The sequence below is a fragment of the Phaethon aethereus genome (genome assembly GCF_964289735.1).
Source record: "Phaethon aethereus genome assembly, chromosome: 1".
Lineage (NCBI taxonomy): Eukaryota > Metazoa > Chordata > Aves > Phaethontiformes > Phaethontidae > Phaethon > Phaethon aethereus.
The window spans coordinates 122,184,924-122,203,644 of record NC_138575.1 but is presented as its reverse complement, the minus strand read 5'-3'; the positions used below and the strand labels follow the sequence as shown (position 1 = coordinate 122,203,644).

The 18,721-nt window shown below is 40.9% G+C and overlaps 1 protein-coding gene across 1 annotated transcript in view; it reads right to left on the bottom strand.

Annotated features, from left to right (window-relative positions):
• ABCG1 (ATP binding cassette subfamily G member 1) overlaps nucleotides 1-18,721 on the bottom strand; it is a gene marked incomplete at its 3' end in the record, with an annotated part of 54,367 nt that overhangs the window by 10,232 nt on the left and 25,414 nt on the right. The window contains exons 3-5 of the mRNA XM_082015535.1: nucleotides 5,336-5,453; nucleotides 4,458-4,590; nucleotides 2,989-3,039 (exon numbers count right to left, since the gene is read on the bottom strand). Coding sequence (XP_081871661.1) covers nucleotides 2,989-3,039; nucleotides 4,458-4,590; nucleotides 5,336-5,453 — 302 coding nt within the window. The remainder of the gene's footprint in view (nucleotides 1-2,988; nucleotides 3,040-4,457; nucleotides 4,591-5,335; nucleotides 5,454-18,721) is intronic.

The following is an 18,721-nucleotide window of genomic DNA, read 5'->3' as shown; positions in this document are numbered from 1 at the left end:
GATTGTAGGTCTGGCCTGGTAGCCCTGTATGAGGAAAATAGCTCTTTGGCATCAGTAAAAATATGGACATAAAAATGAGTGAATCCAAGCTACATTGTTCATGCAATTCAAAAATCTACCACTTAAAAGAGAGATAGAAAGCCTAGATATTTAATACTTCACTCAAGTATAGAAAAAGAAGCCCGCCATATTTTAAAGTAATAGTTGCTTGGATGGATGTTTTCCAGAAAGGGTGGCTAACATGGTCAAATTGTTTAGACGAACCACAGCCTGACCCTTCACTTGTCCTGATTTTGATTTCCAGGATCTACATCTCTCAGTGAGAAGGGGGTGAAAAAAGAACAAACCCCACTAACCCTTGTTCTCAGAGAGAAGAGCCCAACTATCTCCTTCCCTTTATCTCTAGGAAGGGTGTTACAGGACATAGGCAGCACAAGCTAGGTCAACTAGAAAACTGTGGTTCACTGGAGGATTTTTTGCTTGTCCCTGTCTTAAACAAGCATCTGTAATCTCACTAACACAAGTGCATAAATTCATAAAATTTATCTATGCTAAACATTTACCTTACAATTTACAGCAATAAAAGGAACGATCTAGTCCAGCACAGCCCAGTAACACTAACCAGAAAATGACTGCCCATCTAATACGTGTTGAATAAATGCATACAGCACAGGTTTTTCCTCAAAGAGTTGTTTGCAATTACAGTGACAGTGTGAATAAGTGAATTAACTTGCTTGGCCTTATTTACTAAAGTGTAAATGAATTAAGACTTTCGAAGTACAAACAAAATTAACAGCTGTTTCTAAACAAATTTATTTTCCCATTAAAAAAATCTGTGTTTAGATTATTTAAAAAAAAAAAAAGTATTTGAGAGAATAAAAGCAACCTTTAGCTATTAAACATGGTGATTCCTGAAAGTTGCCCTCTCTGGAGCTCTTTCTGATTTTCAGGGATTCTCTGAGATTTTAAGAAATGACAAATGTTCCAATTTGGAAATAACTACAGATCAAAGACAGTCACAAAAATAGCTGCTCTACCCTTGAAGTTGCCATAGTTTTCACATTTCAGGCAAAGGGTATACTTTTCACCAGGTGGGTCAGAAGCAGTTTCACTTTCTGCTTTATAAACCTCTGCTTAAGAATCACATGCCAGCTACTGTTAAAGGCCACTTTTACTAGAATAAGAGACTCCTCTGAAATTGTTAAGTCCAACAAATCAAGTTCAGGCCTCCATCAGATAAAAAAATGAATTAAACTGGCATCTAGGGAAGAGCAGGAAGCCTCTCATGCTCCTGAGACAGCAGGCCACAACTTTCTCATGTCCATACTCCACTCCCACTCCTGTGTCCCCTCATCTCCTCCTTCCTCCTGCACAACATGGCTTCAGTTGAGTCCTGCAAGGTGGCTTCTTCCAGTCACCTGCATGATTTCCTAATTTGCCCCTGAAGTGTGTCCTCTGTGCATGACTTTGGAAGCACAAAATGCACCAAAATGAAAATCTCAGCCTTCTATTTATGAAAAAGAACACTGAAAAATCATGGAAAGCCCAAAACTGGAATTTTACAGGAGTAAAATTTACATGTCCTTAACAAAGGCAGAAGGAACAGCCAGCTTTCTTGGAAGGTAAATCTCAGTATTAGCAATGGGGCCATGTTATCACATGAGCCCCATTAGCCCTCAGCATAACCCCCACATAACAGAGGTCTCCTCCTCGAGGAGGCACTGTATGAGAGATCATACTGTCTCCTTGTTGGTGCTGTCTTCTCGCTGGACTGAAACATAGCTTGAGGCCAGCCAAAACATCTCCAAACACTTTCAGAGCTCCTGTTTCACTTTTCACGGCACTCTCTACAACCTGAACCATGTCTGCTTTCACTAAGTGCTGTGATTTTTGTTTCATGTTTAGCTCCAGACATTACCCTCCCTGGGCATACATAGTTTTGAAGCACGCTGTGCAGCACCAAACTGTTCCTCTCCTAGGCTTCACCATGCTCTGGTAACTCCACAGGAGCACAGACACCTGAGCTCTGATTGTCCTTAGGAATATACAGGCCCAAACATTTTAAGTGCAGAATAAAAGTGTAGAAAGGGCACATTTACAGCCCTTTAAAGGACAACTGAGGTAATCAAATTCAGCTGAGAAAGCAGTCTCATACACCAGCTAACATATCAGAAGTCATTTTGTCTGGTCACACACCTCCAAGGTATTTTCTTTAAAAGGACAGTCCTGTATCAGAACAAATGACGGGGACGAATCATGGCAATCAGATGGGTTAAAGAAGCACACTTCCTTATGTACGTCCAGCTGGGTCATAGGTCTCCATGGGCAAAAACACACTAGGACTTCTCTCCCACTAAGGAAAGTCCTATGTCAGCCACAGGCAGAGAGTAAATTGTGCAACTCATTCACAGTGTTTTAGAAAAGATATATGCATGTTTCAGCCTCGTTTCCTACTTGTCCAAACCTCAGTCACCCAACACTGCTTCAAAATACATTAGTCTGTATCTAAACTGCAACTGCATTAACTTGTCCAGTGCAACAATATGCCCACCAGCATAGCCATAAAATGCTTTCAAATACGAGCACAGAAATTTCTGCAGCAGTTACAAGAACACCTGAGTTTTTCATTCATCATTGGAAAAACTAAGGCCATTGCCAGACATGTCTGATTTATTTCGCCACACATGAGATGCCTGAGCCCTCAGGCATGCATGTAAGAGAATCTAAGGTGCTAAGGTACATTAAAATGAATCCTACAAAACCTGATCTTTTACAATTATCTACTCTCATACTGAAAGCAACTTTCATAGAGACTGTAGTAAACATTCCCTCACAATGATACCTGTCAACTTTGAGGTTATGATTTATTCTATCATTACAAGTCCAGTGCAATTCAATGTTAGATAAAGATGTCTGCTTTAGAGAGCTCACTTCATGGACCTCTTTGGCATCCCCAAAAATTGTCAGTTTGATGGACAGTATACATACCATTTCTCTCCTGCCCTCATCTTTCTCTTGAAGTTTCAGATGAGCAGATACCTGGAATGTAATACAACAGAATTTGGTTTTGAACTGGTCTGAAGCATAACAACCAATTACAGTGGATGTCTCAGGCACAATATCCCAACATACCATTTAAACAAGTTCTTTCAACACAGTCAGGGAGGTTTAAGTTGAACTATAATGTTCAAATCACAAGCATCACATATGCCTGTGCAGTAAGTAACTGAGTATAATCTGACAAGCAATCACTAAAGCATCTCACAAAAAGCGTATTAGAAACAAAGGCCATTCTGCAAGTCAAAAAGCTTCAGAGGAAAATTGGAGAGTCATGTCTTTTGCTACTAACTTCCCAGGCAATGCTAGAATCACAGTTTATTTGTGCTTCATACATATTGTACGGACAACCAAAAAACTCTGCCATTCTCCAGGATGTGAACACATGAGTACAGAAATAAATAATCTTGTGAAAGGTGTCATCTGCTGTCCTAAGTGGCAGCTCCACAAAACATTATGATTAACCCTTATTAGAAGCAATTAAACTGTTAGAGTAATTATTTTTGTCAGAGCCTTGACTGATGAATTTAGACAGCAAGTATCATCTGGGCCCAATTCTACAAAAGTGTTCCTATGGGATTTTGACTACCATGTTCAAGTAAACAAAAGAGAAGAAAAACTTCCTCACAGAGAAGAGCCTTTGCAGAAAATCAGCCACATAAAAACTACAGTCATTTCTTCTGGCCTTAAAATTTGTGAATTGACCCTTGCCTACAGTATGAACAACCTTATTTTGAGAACATCCTCTGAGAAAAACTGTCTCGTTTCTCAAATTAAGCAACAGGCACTTCTAGGCTGATTGGACAAGCTAGCAATTAGTAAACTTCTTGATGCTATGAAAAACAGTAAGAAGAATTTACTTTGACTCTAAGTCGTGGGATTATTCAGTTCCTGTTGTTTTCCTGTGAAGAACTGGAAAAGATTTTATACAATATCTTTATTAAAGAAAAGGCACAAAATAGTACAAGGAGCAGAGAGACCATATGCTCAAGTCAAAACAGCACTTTGCAGTCAGAACATGGAAGATGGGGAGAAAGCGAGAGACAAGGTTACTCATCCACCACCCAAGAAAAGAGATAGTCCCTACAAAGGCTCATTCTGTGCAGAATTTCAGGTTTCATTCTCTAGAAGATCTAAGAAGAAGAGCCTTAGATCTTCTTCCAAATCATAATGCTGGTCACAAATTGAAAACGATAAAGCTAAAGAAGCACAGACAACCCCTAGAAGGATGAACCTGAAATGGAATTCAAAGAATGATCAAAGTCCAAGCACTTTCGTTGAGTAGGATCAAATAGAGGTAATGGCTCGTGGCATTACCAGGAGTAAGAACATGTACACAATACGCAGAGATTTTCCATTTTCCCCTGCCCCAACACATTAGAACAAGAAACAAAGCTCACCATCATAGCTTCTTGGACAGTCAGATGAGGAAGGAGCATATCATCTTGCATGATGTAGCAGGAGACTTTGCGAAAAGAGCGCAGGTCACGAGGCTGCCCATTGATGAGAATTTCTCCTTTCATTCCTGTCTCCCTGAAATAAACCAAGAAAATAACCAGGAGTGAATCTTGCCTTCACTTGTGCTCCCACAGGCCTCAGTATGTGTAAGTCTTACGTAATTATTGTCCACTATGGAATAAAAATTTATTTCATGATCACACTCTCTTTCCTAAGAGGCTTCATGCAATGTTGCTGAAAATTTTACTTGAAGTTACTACAAAATGTGTGCTGTCTTACATGAATGTCTGAAAGAATATCAAGCCATTCAAGTAACTTTTTAGGTTTCTCTATGCTGTTCCTTATGCCCTAATAACAACAACACAGAGACACTTTGTATTTGACTGTACAACAGGGGATTCAGGAAGATGAACCACAGTCACTTCACACGTTGCAGTTTGGTCAAGAAGACATCAACATTGTGAAAGTGGAGACTAAAAAGGGTCATTTTTTTCAAGTGTTTATAAAGTGTGATTTAAAAAATATGACAAACATAAGACACTGAGTCAGATTTGTTACACAGCTAGAAAGAAGAAATTCTTTGGTGTTTTTGGACTTTTAAATTACTCCCTATTTTTGGATCAGACTTGTTAACAGATAAATCCTAAGTGACCAGAACAGAACAAACAGAAAAAATATAAGCAATAAGAATCTAATACAAAATCTGTGAAACAGCTATTTCCTACAAACACTCATGTAAGATTTCTTCTGTTGTTGCTGCCTCCAAGGAGCCATCAGGCTAGGTGATCTTACCTTACTTGGGATTTTCATTGTTACTGACCTGTATCCTGCCAGAATGTTCATGAGTGTTGACTTCCCAGCTCCTGAAGGACCCATAATTGCAACAAGTTCTCCACTGCTAAACTTCCCTGAAATACCTTTTAAAAGGGTCTTATAACCTGAAAGAAGAAAGAAAAGTTCACTGAACCCTTCACAATCACATCTGGGGGGCAATGAAGGTTCATTTCCACTAAACAATGATGACAAATAGGCATTAGCAGGTACCTACTGAAAGGCTGATGCTGATCAGCACACTTCAGTAACTACCAAAAGCCAAATTCTGAGTGGCAGCAGCAGCCTCCTCCCACTACACAAGTAATATGGTGGGATTACAGGATCACACACTCTTGATTCACTCAGAAAAATTTTCAAACAGGGCTAAGAAGCCTTGCTGCCATTTTTAAAGTGTCTTCTCAGAGTATTTTACTAGGATGCTGGTGTCTCCATTAAAATAGCTAATAATCCACAGCTAATGTAACTCCACAGCTTTGAAGCAGACTGCCCTCCAATCACTGCAGCTTCAATGTCAAGACTCTGCCCTCTCACCAAAACAAAAACTTCTTGGAGAGTAATAGCCATGATCTCAACGGCAAAGCCCTATGCTTTTGTTCATTCCCCCCTAAAGAAGTATGACAAGAAACACAGCAAAAGGAGACATACAGAAAAAGACAACCCTGCTTCATTCTCTTACCATAAGGACTCTCTTATCGTAAGAACCGTAAAGGCTTGTCTAGACAGGGAGACTGACCGCAGTAACTCTGTAAAAATAATTCCTAGGGAAATACTTACTTCAGATAAAGAACATGCAGGTTTTCTTCCTCATTTAGATTAATCCACTTCAGAAGACCATGCCACAATAATTACATCCTTAGGCAAAGCTGTTCTAGAATAACCACAACATCAACTTTGAGTATTTCACCTTATTCCTGAGTAAATTACCTTTGTTGATAAACCTTAATTTAAACCTCAAATGCCATGTTACTTAGGTGTAAGCAAACCGGAGTCCAACAAGAACTCCAGATTTGGACTTAGTTGCATCCATGTTGTCCTACATGATTCCCATTTTGACACTTAAGGACTGGGTGGGGAGGGTGGAGAGAGCCCTGACTGGCAGGGATCTCTCTCCCTTTTGTATTTTATTTTATTTGCTTACTTTATTTTAATTACCAGTGCTTTTAGTTAGAACTTGTAATAGTAAAAACCATGCTCAGTAAGGTGTCAAAAAACAATCTCATATATTGAAAATGTTTTCATAATTAAATTAAAACCAAAACAGAAGAGTGGAAGATCCATTTACAGGTAGTGTTGTGGTCTGGCAATCCATTTTGCCGTATTAGTGCATATGCAGGCAGAATTCACATTCCACATGTAAACTACCCCTGTGCTGTAATTATCATCACCATAGGTTGCAGTTGGAATGTTGAAATGCTGTAAAAATCATGTTGTCAGCAAGCTCCTAAAAAATGAATGGTGGATTATCTTCTACCCATTTCTTTCTTCCTAACTCCATAATTTCTTGTTTTCCTTTCATCCCTGCTTAGTATTCTCTTTAAATTTTCATCTTTCCTCTTGTCTCCGTTCACACTCTTTCAATGCCACAGAGAGCAAACTTTTGTACCAAAAACATTAATGCCATGCTGCCATGGTGTCTCCCAAATCCACAGCAAATACTCTTCTCTGAGCATTCCTCAGCCCAGGAGGAAAGCCACAAAAATTCTCTCTAGAAATATTTGATCCTACTGTTTTCACGGCAAATGTCCTAGAAAATGTAACTGACCAAATGTATTCAAATAATAGTTTTCCCGAGTGCCTCTTTTTAAACAGGCCAGTAATTTTTCACTCTAAAGTCTTGTTCTGGACCTGAATGAAACAACTTTTTTGGAAGCTATGCGATATCATGGGTATGAAAACAGCAGTGTATTCACGCTGCCTGTTTATGGCACAAGCCCTAAGAAAAAAAGCAAAGACAGTATCAAAAGGAACAGCTATTTTGAAGAGAGAAGTCCATGGCACCCCAACGAGGTCAACAAGCTTGTCCCTCATGACAATGTCACCATCCAAATCAACATTTGAAGGAAAAGTGCAAGAAAGGATCAGACCTTCCAAACATGACAATATTTACTAAATGTGATCTATAGAGACAAAGTCCTTCATACTATCCCTTAAGTGTAATGAGAACCAGCTACCTCACAAGTCTGTTAAATTTATAAGGGACTCAAACATTAGACTTTACCATTATTTACACACACACCCACCACACACACAAGTTATACACAGCTGGGAGCTCTTTCTCACCCTGCTCAATAGCTGGCCAAGTTGGCCTGTCACTAACTTCCACTGGGATAGGCTTTTTTTCACTGGGTCCCACCATGCGGTGCACAGAGCAAAGTACTCATTGCTGTCTGTCTCTATTCCCTGCCTGCCCTGCAAAGCAGTTCAACATGACAGAACATCACATGGCAACTCCATTACAACAATTTCTATTGTATGGGCTTGTTCGGATGCAGATTTCTGGGGTAAAGGGTTCTTGTCAGAGTTTTGTAATAGTCAGCTCATCATGAGTTTCAAGATCAGGACAGTAAATATTGTAGAAACTTATAGGGGAGCATAAAGAATGTGTACTGCTATGAATACTGAGGGAGGTACAACCTAAAATAAACAGCAACCATCCAAAAATATCTATCAACATACATACTATTACCTAAAACTGAAGCCCTTCCTTTCACTACATATGAGCGTGAGATTTAACATTACATCCATTAATGTAAAACATAATTTTTACATTTAAAATGTAAACAAACATAATTTCACAAATGATAATCAGTTTACCTTTAATTGCAGTATCTTCCCCTTCATTACCTGCACTTGTTTCTACCCCACTGATGGAGATTTCCATTTGAAGTATCCTGCACACAATGTTAAATCAGAGCAGGACACATTTCTGCAACTCATTTGCAAAACTGTGGAGGAACACGAGTTAAGAAGAACTAGAATTATGAATTTTAGACCAGGATCCCAATCACTGGCACTTTAAGTTGCTACAAACTCAAAACCATCTCTTCTTTTGACTGAAAGCACATAAGAAGCCTTTCTATTATAAAGGTTAATTTAGCAAACCCACAAAAAGATTGGACACTGTAGCAGTAGCATGGTGCCCAGTATAATCCTTTATGAGGAATTAAAGTCCGTAAGTAACTACTGTCTTCTCTTCCAGAATATTGAGGCTAATCTTTAACTGAATCAGTTGACCTAAAACTTCTATACTGGGACTGCCGTGGTTTAGCCTCAGCCAGCAACTAAGCACCACACAGCTGCTCGCTTTCACGAGAAACAGATTATTCACTTGGACGAGATTGTATTCTTACAGTACAGGGACTGTTTCACATCCATCTGCTGTATAAAACCAAGGGATCAGGCCCAGCCAGCATGGGTTCATGAAAGGCAGGTCCTGCTTGACCAACCTGATCTCCTTCTATGACCAGGTGACCCGCCTAGTGGATGAGGGAAAGACTGTGGACGTTGTCTACCTGGACTTTAGTAAAGCCTTTGACAGCGTTTCCCACAGCATTCTCCTGGAGAAACTGGCGGCTCGTACCTTAGACAGGTTTACTCTTTGCTGAGTAAAGAACTGGCTGGATAGCCAGCCCAGAGAGTTGTGGTGAATGGTGTTAAATCCTTCTGGTGGCCGGTCACAAGTGATGTTCCCCAGGGCTCAGTTCTGGTGACGGTCTTGTTCATTATCTTCATCGATGGATGAGGGGATCGAGTGCTCCCTCAGTAAGCTTGCAGATGACACCAAGTTGGGTGGGAGTGTTGATCTGCTGGAGGGTAGGAGGGCTCTGCAGAGGGATCTGGACAGGCTGGATCGATGGGCAGAGGCCAACTGTATGAGGTTTAATAAGGCCAAGCGCAGGGTCCTGCACTTTGGCCACAACAACCCCATGCAATGCTACAGGCTTGGGAAGGAGTGGCTGGAGAGCTGCCCGGCGGAAAGGGACCTGGGGGTGCTGGCTGACAGCTGGCTGAACATGAGTCAGCAGTGTGCCCACGTGAAGGCCAACAGCATCCTGGCCTGTATCAGAAATAGTGTGGCCAGCAGGAGTAGGGAAGTGATTGTGCCTCTGTACTTGGCTCTGGTGAGGTTGCACCTTGAATTCTGTGTTCGGTTTTGAGCCTCTGTCTACAAGAAGGACGTTGAGGTGCTGGAGCGTGTCCAGAGAAGGGCAACGAAGCCGGTGAGGGGTCTGGAGAACAAGTCTTATGAGGAGCGGCTGAGGGAACTGGGGTTGTTCAGTCTGGAGAATAGGATGCTGAGGGTAGACCTTATCGCTCTCTACAGCTACCTGAGAAGGGGTTGTGGTGAGGTGGGTGTTGGTCTCTTCTCCCAAGTAACTAGCGATAGAACGAGAGAAAATGGCCTCAAATTGCACCAGGGGATGTTTAGACTAGATATCAGGAAAAATTTCTTTAGTGAGAGAGTGGTCAAGCATTGGAACAGGCTGCCCAGCGAGGTGGTAGAGTCACCATCACTGGAAGTATTCAAAAAATGTGTAGACATGGCACTTCAGGATATTGAGTGAGCATGGTAGTGCTGGGCTGGTGGTTGGACTTGATGATCTAAAGGTCTTTTCCAACCTTAATGATTCTGTGATTCTGTATTAGGAATTCCTGACCACCTTGAATCCCAGTTTACCTGGCCTGCGTTGTCTTCCTTAGGCCACTGGTTCATCATCTGTGCAGCAAGGAGTTTCGGTACCCTAGAATTTAATGGAAGGCTGAACCTCAAAGGAAACTCACCCCAAAATGGATGCATATGATAGGCCATTCAGTTCAAGCACCACAGCAGCTGTCTCCTTTTGGACTAGATTTACATCAAGACCAAGTTTAGTATCATGACTTTCAGTTATTTCTCTTAAAACTGTTTTGATTTCCAAAGGAAAATAGCTTGGATCCTTTCAGTTTTCCAGTGTCCCCTCCTGGAGTTACTGCGACTTAATTGTTACTTCTGAGTAACAAATGAGTATATTGCTGGCAATGAAATACAAATGAATGAAGCATTTTAGTCAAAAACCTAGAGACAGTATTTACCTGAGGAAATCCACTGTAAGGGTAGGAGGTTTAGTTATAAATATATATTAAAAATATATTTAGGGGCTGATGCCCATGGGAATCGAAATGCTAGTTTTCAAGAACTACTCAAAATAAAAATTTGTCAACAGGACATTAATACACCATCATCAACCAGAACAAGCACTCAGCAACTTTCTCAGTCCTACCCACTAAAAATAGAATACAAAAAGAAATCAAAACTGAAACAGAAAATGCAAGTGATGCAAACTTTTTTGGTCTTAATTTCACCTCACAGTACATTCCACAGTTCAATTGCTTCTCCTGAGAAGCAAAATGTGTTTCATTTCCCCATGTAAGAATTTCCCATGGAAAGCAAACTTCAGGCAGTGTGATATTAGACCAGATTTGCAGCCAGAAACACAGGACTGGCCTGAACAGACCCCTATTCAAGAGGCGGATTTCCCTCACTGCCTGGCTGCAGCACAAGGCCCACAGCAGACCCTTGTTTAATGTACTGATCGAGGGTGACCTCTTGTATTGATGAAGATACTAGAGGAGCTCTTGTTGAAGTCACCAAAATTTTGTTAATGGATTCAGCAAAGGAGAAACAAGTTGATGGCTTTATCTGCTTCCTCATGGATTCTGGGGAAATTTGATTTCATCATTCTCACAAGAATTACAAATAATCTGGAAAGAAGCAAGCAAACCCCTCCTCATACTTAGGGTAGGAACACATGTTTCAGAATGTGTCTGAATCAGCACCAAAAAAATCATAACTAAACCTCCTACCCTTACAGTGAATTTCCTCAGGTAAATACTGTCTCTAGGTTTTTGACTAAAATGCTTCATTAATTTGCATTTCATTGCCAGCAATATACTCATTTGTTACTCAGAGAAATGTCACACAGACTCCTAGAAGTTTCTAGGCATTGTAGCCTAATTCTGCATCCATCAATAGGCACCAAGAGCCTGTCTCGGATCCCAGGTGAGCACAGCAGGCTTTCCCTGCATGCTGCAATTAGAGCAGGATTTGCCCTTCCCAATATATCTGAACTGTTTCTCTTTCATCCAAGCTCTTCTGAAGGCAGGAAATAGCTGTCGGTGCCCTGCAAGTACCACTGGCCTGAAATTGCTTGAAGGTTTCTCAGAAAATTCACTATAGCAAATAGGTAACATAGGAAATTTCAACTAAACAGCTCAAGTTTGGCAAAACTGTAAACAACTGAAAACTGAGCCACAAAATAGGCAGCATTTGGCACTTAAATGTCAAAACGAAAGTCATCATAACCTGTTCTTTCCACACTCCCTACCTGCAGCCAGGTAGAAGTGCATGATTTCTTTATTAAAAAGGACTATATTTCTATGTCTTTTTGTGGTGCTTTTTTAGATGGGATGTGATGTACTCCTGCTCAGAAACATCCAGCTGGAAATTCAGAAGACACCTCTGGCAAGTACTGTATTACTAACCTGCCATACTTTAATACCTTCGACAAGCAACATACTTTTTAAATAGCAATTTAAATTTAAATACACAAATTTGTTCATTTACAGTACCATCAGTCAAATTGTTTGTTAAATCATGAGGAGAAACCACAGTAATTTCTTGGCACTGTATACTGACCCGGTTCCATTAAAGAAACTCCACTGCATTTTCTTATGCTGAAGTTTATAGGCTTAATCCTCATCTCATTTCCCCTTCTTTCAATCAGAAGAACTATGCTAAAGTCCAAGGAATTCTCCAACACAAAACACAAATAAGGGAAATGGAATCAAGACACCACATCCACCCCTCTCCCCTTGCGGCAGGAATAGGGAGCCCTCCTATTATGAAAAAAGTGCTCCTAGCAAATCCATGGCTTTGCTGCTGCCCCCCAGATCTACCATATTCACACCTCGACAGGTAAAGACCGTTCCCTGGACTACCTATTGTACAGCAATGCAAGTAAGGGAAAAACAGACTAAATGGGTCACATATCCTATTACATGGAAAGTTAGTGATGTATGGATGAGAGAAAGAGCTTGCAGAAATCCATCCAGACATGGAAAACATCCTCATGATATCTAGCAGACATTTCATTTGTAGACTCTTTAGATTCATATCAGAAAACTGAACAGCTGGGGAATGCTGGCAGAAACTCTACAGAGAAGCACATGATGAGAAACACACACAGACACAGATAACAGCCCAAGACCAGATTTACACTAGAAACGTTTGTAGATGTAGTAAAACATTAGCTAGGAAATATATTACTTTATAATTTTTACACGAGCAAAAAGTCCTCTAACCCAATCTTTCTCAAACTATTACACACTTTTTGCATCTCAATCCTTGTTCTCACCCCTGAGAAGAAGCCACTGTCATAACAAAACATCCACATGTTTACTGGTAGAGACTATGCCAGTCTGCTTCACCTAACAGAGTTTTATCCCTGTAGGACAGGGGTAAGCAAGGAGTGGCAGCACAGAGATTTAGGTGAAGTTCCTGAAGAAAGCTACCCCATATCGCTGTCCCATGGAGTCTTTCTCAGTCTCCTCATGCTTTTACAAGCTGTCCACCGCTGCACGGAGTGAGCACCTTCCTAAACCCCAGAAGTAACTATGCACTTACAGAAGACCAGCAGGTGAGTGCTGCAGAGCATTGAGGGCAGTAACAGTAAATATCTTGCATTTATTGCGCTACTTTCTGGAGCACAGAGTCATGCACATGAAAAGAGGTAAATAACATAAATAACATAACTGTGCATGTAAATGAGTTCCACATGATTTACAGTTCCATTTTACAAATTGGCAGTCACACAGTTTGTGCATGTAAACATGATAGCCGTACATATACCAGGAGATGTGGACTGAGAACAGTCCTGAGGAGAAGGACTTGGGGGTGTTGCTTGATAAGAAGCTCAACATGACCCAGCAATGTGTGCTCGCAGCCTGGAAGGCCAACCGTATCCTGGGCCGCATCCAAAGCAGCATGGCCAGCAGGTCCAGAGAGGTCATTCTGCCCCTTCACTCTGCTCTTGTGAGACCCCACCTGGAGTCCTGTGTCCAGCTCTGGGGCCCCCAACAGAAGAAGGACATGGACCTGTTGAAGTGGGTCCAGAGGATGGCCACGAAGATCATCAGAGGTCTGCAGTACCTCTCCTATGAGAACAGGCTGAGAGAGTTGGGGTTGTTCAGCCTGGAGAAGAGAAGGCTCTGGGGAGACCTTACAACAGCTTTCTAGTACCTATCGGGGGCCTACAAGGAAGCTGGAGAGGGACTTTTACAAGGGCATGCCATGATAGGTCACGGGGTAATGGCTTTAAACTGAAAGAGGATAGATTTAGATTAGATATATAAGAAATTCTTCACTATGAGGGTGGTGAGGCACTGGAACAGGTTGCCCTGAGAAGCTGTGCATGTCCCATCCCTGGAAGCATTCAAGGGCAGGTTGGATGGGCTTTGAGCAACCTGGTCTAGTGGAAGGTGTCCCTGCCCATGGCAGGGACGTTGGAACTAGATGATCTTTAAGGTCCCTGCCAACCCAAACCATTGTATGACTCTATGTCTGGAGTGACTAGCAGATTTTGCAACATGGTGGCCCAGTTTGTGAGTCTGGGGCTCTTTGGAGCATATAGTTTCAGAAGCAGCTTATAGCTATAGAAGATGATGTTGTTACTGAAGTGGGCAGTATCCTTCTGCCCTCTCTCTCCAGCACACCTTCCCATCACTTTCCCTGAAACGGCTTTCAAGTGCACCTACACAACCAGTGAAGACAGCAAGCCCATCCACCTGGAAACCATTCCTGGGAAATTAAGAACAAAGCAGGTTTGTTGTCAGCTGCATGGAGTGCAGGACTGTCAGTGCCAGGACAAGATGAACAGTTCACAAGCAGGGCAGTGAGGTGGGACAGCCCTTTCAGCAGCTGGGGACCTTCCAGCAGTTTGTGCCACCCAGGAATCCATCTCTTGAGATTCCTTTTCTTTTCCATTCTGAAACACAAATAGGGTTTACAATTAAATGAAATTACCCCTTAGGCACATTTCATGCTGAGCCATCCAAACCATTTCATTTCAAACTGGATTGCTTGTCTGCTTTATTTTAGCATAAAACAAAAATTAAATCACTTCCTAATGATAGGATAAAGATACTTGGGGTTCTTCCCCTAAATCAAAGCTAGTTCAAAGCAAGGGTTTCCATAAATTGGCATATCATCAGGGAGGTATTTTCCTTATATTTCTGGTTCTGCCATTAGCCAGCCAGGGCACCGTGTTCCCCACTCACTACATGAGTACAGAATGCTTTCCTCTCAGTGGTATGGGCAGGGTTTGTTAACATTTAAGTAAGAGTTTGCAAATTCTGAGATGAGAGGGATTATCTGTATCAGTCGATAATTATTTAAGTAATTTGAATTTTAAACAAACTCTTGATGGGGATTATTTAAATGGACTTTTCTTTCCCAAGCTCCCCATTGAGTTCAGACAGGCTTAAGTTAAAGTGAATTACAAGTATGGATACTTGGGAAGAAAAAGATGTATCTTTTAACTTCCAGAAAATATGCGGGAGAGAAATAGCTTTCCTGAAAAACATACTGAAAAAAATATATTGCTTTAATAATAGGAACTTTCTTAATTGTATACTGGCCTGAACTGTACCTCTATAAAGCCTAGGTGGACAAAGTCACAGTAGAAATAATAAACACGTTTAAGGTAACTGTCTACCAAATAAAACCTATATGTAAAATCACAGGTCATTGGTTCATGGTTTCCACCATCGTTTGTGTATGACAGGTGAATAAACCATTTATGAATAATTTTTCCACTTTAGCTTTAGAATCCACACATCCATATATTTCTACTCTATTCACATGTCTCTCAGGGACCTAGAACAATAGGATTTTCCATTATCTAAGCTATGAGCCCTGCTTTAGGACAATTAAGGGAATTTGCAATTGTAATGTATTCTTGTACCTTGCCTCAGAGAAACGACCTTCATTATGTAAATGTCTATAAAACAGCATGCCAGGCACCAAAACATCAGGACAGAGAGGGCAGAAAAGCTAAGTGAGTGCCTGATGTAGCCAAATGAAGTTCCTTTGCCTCAAAGTCCTTTCCAACTCAGAAATGAAGAATCCATTCCTCTCAACCTAAAAATATAATGTCTTTCATGCTTTAAAAAAAAAAAAAAAAAAAAGAAAGAAAAAATCCCCCTGGGCAGCACAGCTCGCTCTTTGTGGTAGACTAAACTGCATTTCTTAATATAGCCCACAACCAGGCCTTCTTAAATATATTGCTCTTGATCCACAGATGATTTCTCACCTAGTGATCATGGTATGGATTATTCATAACTCAGATGGAGAGCTTAGCCCATGCTCACAGTGAGTCTTGTAGTGTTCAACCAACCTAAATTTATACATCTAAAAATTTTGACATTATTTCATAGTTTAGGACCCATTTACTAACAACAGAGAGAAAGAGGCACACCTTACAGGTAATTAATTCTACCTACTTTGCATTTCTACTATGGGAAGGTATAAATAACCCTCTGGGAGTGCATCTTTCTTTTCACTATAGTGAGAACTCAAGACAACTAGCTTAGACTAGACACCAAATCTCTAAATGCTGTAAAAAATCTCATCCTTTGCCAAAAAAATCATGGCTGATTTCAGTATCAGCCACAAATAAAAGGGATATCAAGACATTTTCTATGTTTTTTTAAATGTCAATTTGATCATGGTCCCTCATTTTCTTGCACAATTGCAGTAATTAAGCACACAAATCCCACATTCAGAATCTTCAAGTTGGATTGGCACTCCACATATTCAGATGCTTCCTACAAACATAACAAGAAGGCCATCCTGTCCATGCCCTGAGCAACCTGATCTAGTTGAAGATGTCCCTGCTCATTGCAGGGGGGTTGGACTAGATGATCTTAAAAGGTCCCTTCCAACACAAACTATTTTATGATTCTATGACTCTATGTTGAGGATGTACAAGTGTATCAGTTACTTTATCATTAGTACTTAGCACTTACTTCGCACTCTGGTAACTGTTCAATGTTCAGTGACAGTTCAAAACTCTAGAAACTTCTGCTTCAAGCTATCTACTAGCTCAAGAACACAGCACTGTATTGGTAGCACTTCGTTCAAACTTAACCAGAACATTTCAAAGCCTGAAAAATCCAAATACTTTGGAAGATTAGATATTAATCAAACCCTAATGTTTGAGAACAAACTTTAAAGCAGTTTTTGAGTTTTGTTTGTGTGGGTGCCTAGGATTTCACTTCTATCAGCTAACTTCCTTCTGTGGCAAGTCAGTAAAACATACAGTAAACTGGAGCCTAAACAGAGATCATGAGCCCCCAAGCCAAGATTTATGACATGAAATCCCTAGTTATTGTAGGCCATGTTGTATAATAAAAGAGAATGCATTGACAGGAAGATGGCAATCCAGAGGAGAAAATGAGCTTTAGCAGAGGGAGAATCTTAAACTAAACTGTAGATTATAAAGATTCTGTAAAGTCCCTTTAATTTCATTGCTCTCTCAGATCCCTGGACTACATAAAACACTTATGCAAGCCAATGGATCTGACAGTCCACATTGTGCAGTCAAACAAAAAAAGCCCTATGTAAAGATTTCACTCTTTTGAAACTTTGAAGTAAGAGTTGTGTGCACCATGCTCTTTATCATGCAGGCCGCTCACTGCGTTGTTTTAGTATCTGAATGCTGCTTTTCTTCAGAATAACTAATGAGACAACCCCCAAATTTTGAGTTTGAAGGTTTAATCCTCACTCACCTTGTCTGGCTGTATCACATCTCCTGGCCAGGCAATGTTTCTCTATAAACAAGATGGATTTTAATGTATGCAGAACCCATACCACCAAGCAACAGCAGACTGAAGTGCTTGCAGGTAGACAGAGAATCTACAGACTTTCTTGAAACATGCATTCCTCCAACAGTACGGAGCAGCAGAGCAGGAGTCGGTAGCATCATGGGCACACCTCCTTGCTCCTGCAACTATTGATTACACCTCCTCACCATGCTGTGAGATGAATGGGTTTTGTGCTAGCTCCCTTTAAGCCTATGCTCTTTGCAGCTATGACCAGGCAGAGCTGAAGTATGTAAGTAATCTGTCGATGCAACCTGAGCCAGTAACAAGCCCAGGCAGCTACTAAACACCCTTCTTGTTAAAGAAGTATCTCATATTGGTTGACACTAGTACCACTGGAACAACTGCTCTGAGCCTTTCCTTGTATTTGCCTTTTCTGTATAGCTTCCTTTATCCAGTCCTACAGCAAGGTTACAGCCTTCTACTGAGGTTTACAGGATGATTATGATTATAAACGGGTCCTGCCTATTAATTTTAATCTGATATGTACAGAGCAAGATTCAGTTTTTGTCGGTTTCTCTGGTGAATGTTTCTGCCTGATGGAGTTTAAAGCTGTTCATCTTCCATACGCATGCTCATGAAGCCATATGCCTGCAACTGAGGATAGAGAATGACAATTAAATGGGTCAGTGAACGAAAGTAACCTTCAAACGTGAATGCAAATAAATCTGTACTTGCAGCAAGACCCGATGGCTTCAGAAGCAGTATTTACATGTTGAAGCATTTGGGGATCTGGGGCATAGCTTGTACTTCGCCTGCACAGAAAATAGCTACCCTAATTTATCATCAACCCTTAGGAAACATGAAAGGGAAAAAAAAAAAGTATGAATGACGCACAGCTTCATCTTTCTTCTGCATCTAGTGGAAAGGTCTTTTCAAAGCAATATCCATAGCCTAATCCTTGTTTGATAATTGCTTTTTGCTGCTTTTTTTTTAATTGCCTTTGTTTCTGTTACTTAAGCACACTAGAAAGGTCTTTCCTGACAAAAAAGAGCCAACACAATTTGAAATGAAAGGCTGACACATTCCCTTAAATGACAAACTGAAGTCACGAGCCTGATACATACACTTAGAGATGAAAGCTGTTTATGTATGCCAGTCAGGCAGAAAGCAATTTCTCATAATTGCAGTACCTTTATACCTCAAAGTACAAATAGTATTACTCACAGTCTTACAAACAGATAAAACCAGAACCCTTCCCAACATCCCTTCCCTTTCGAAAAAAGTCTTCCAGTAGGAGATATTCCAAAATAGCCCAGCAGCTGCAACGAACCAAACTGCCCCATCTGCCTTCATTTTGAAGTGCAGATCCAGCTGGGTCACTCCACAACAAGGGAAACAGAAACCCTTTCTCCCTCAGAGAAGACTACTTTGGGTCTCCTGTGTTGATGTTCAGAGTCACATTTTTTGCTGTTGCTCTCTCCCTTTCTCCCTTCCCAGCCTCTCCCACCCA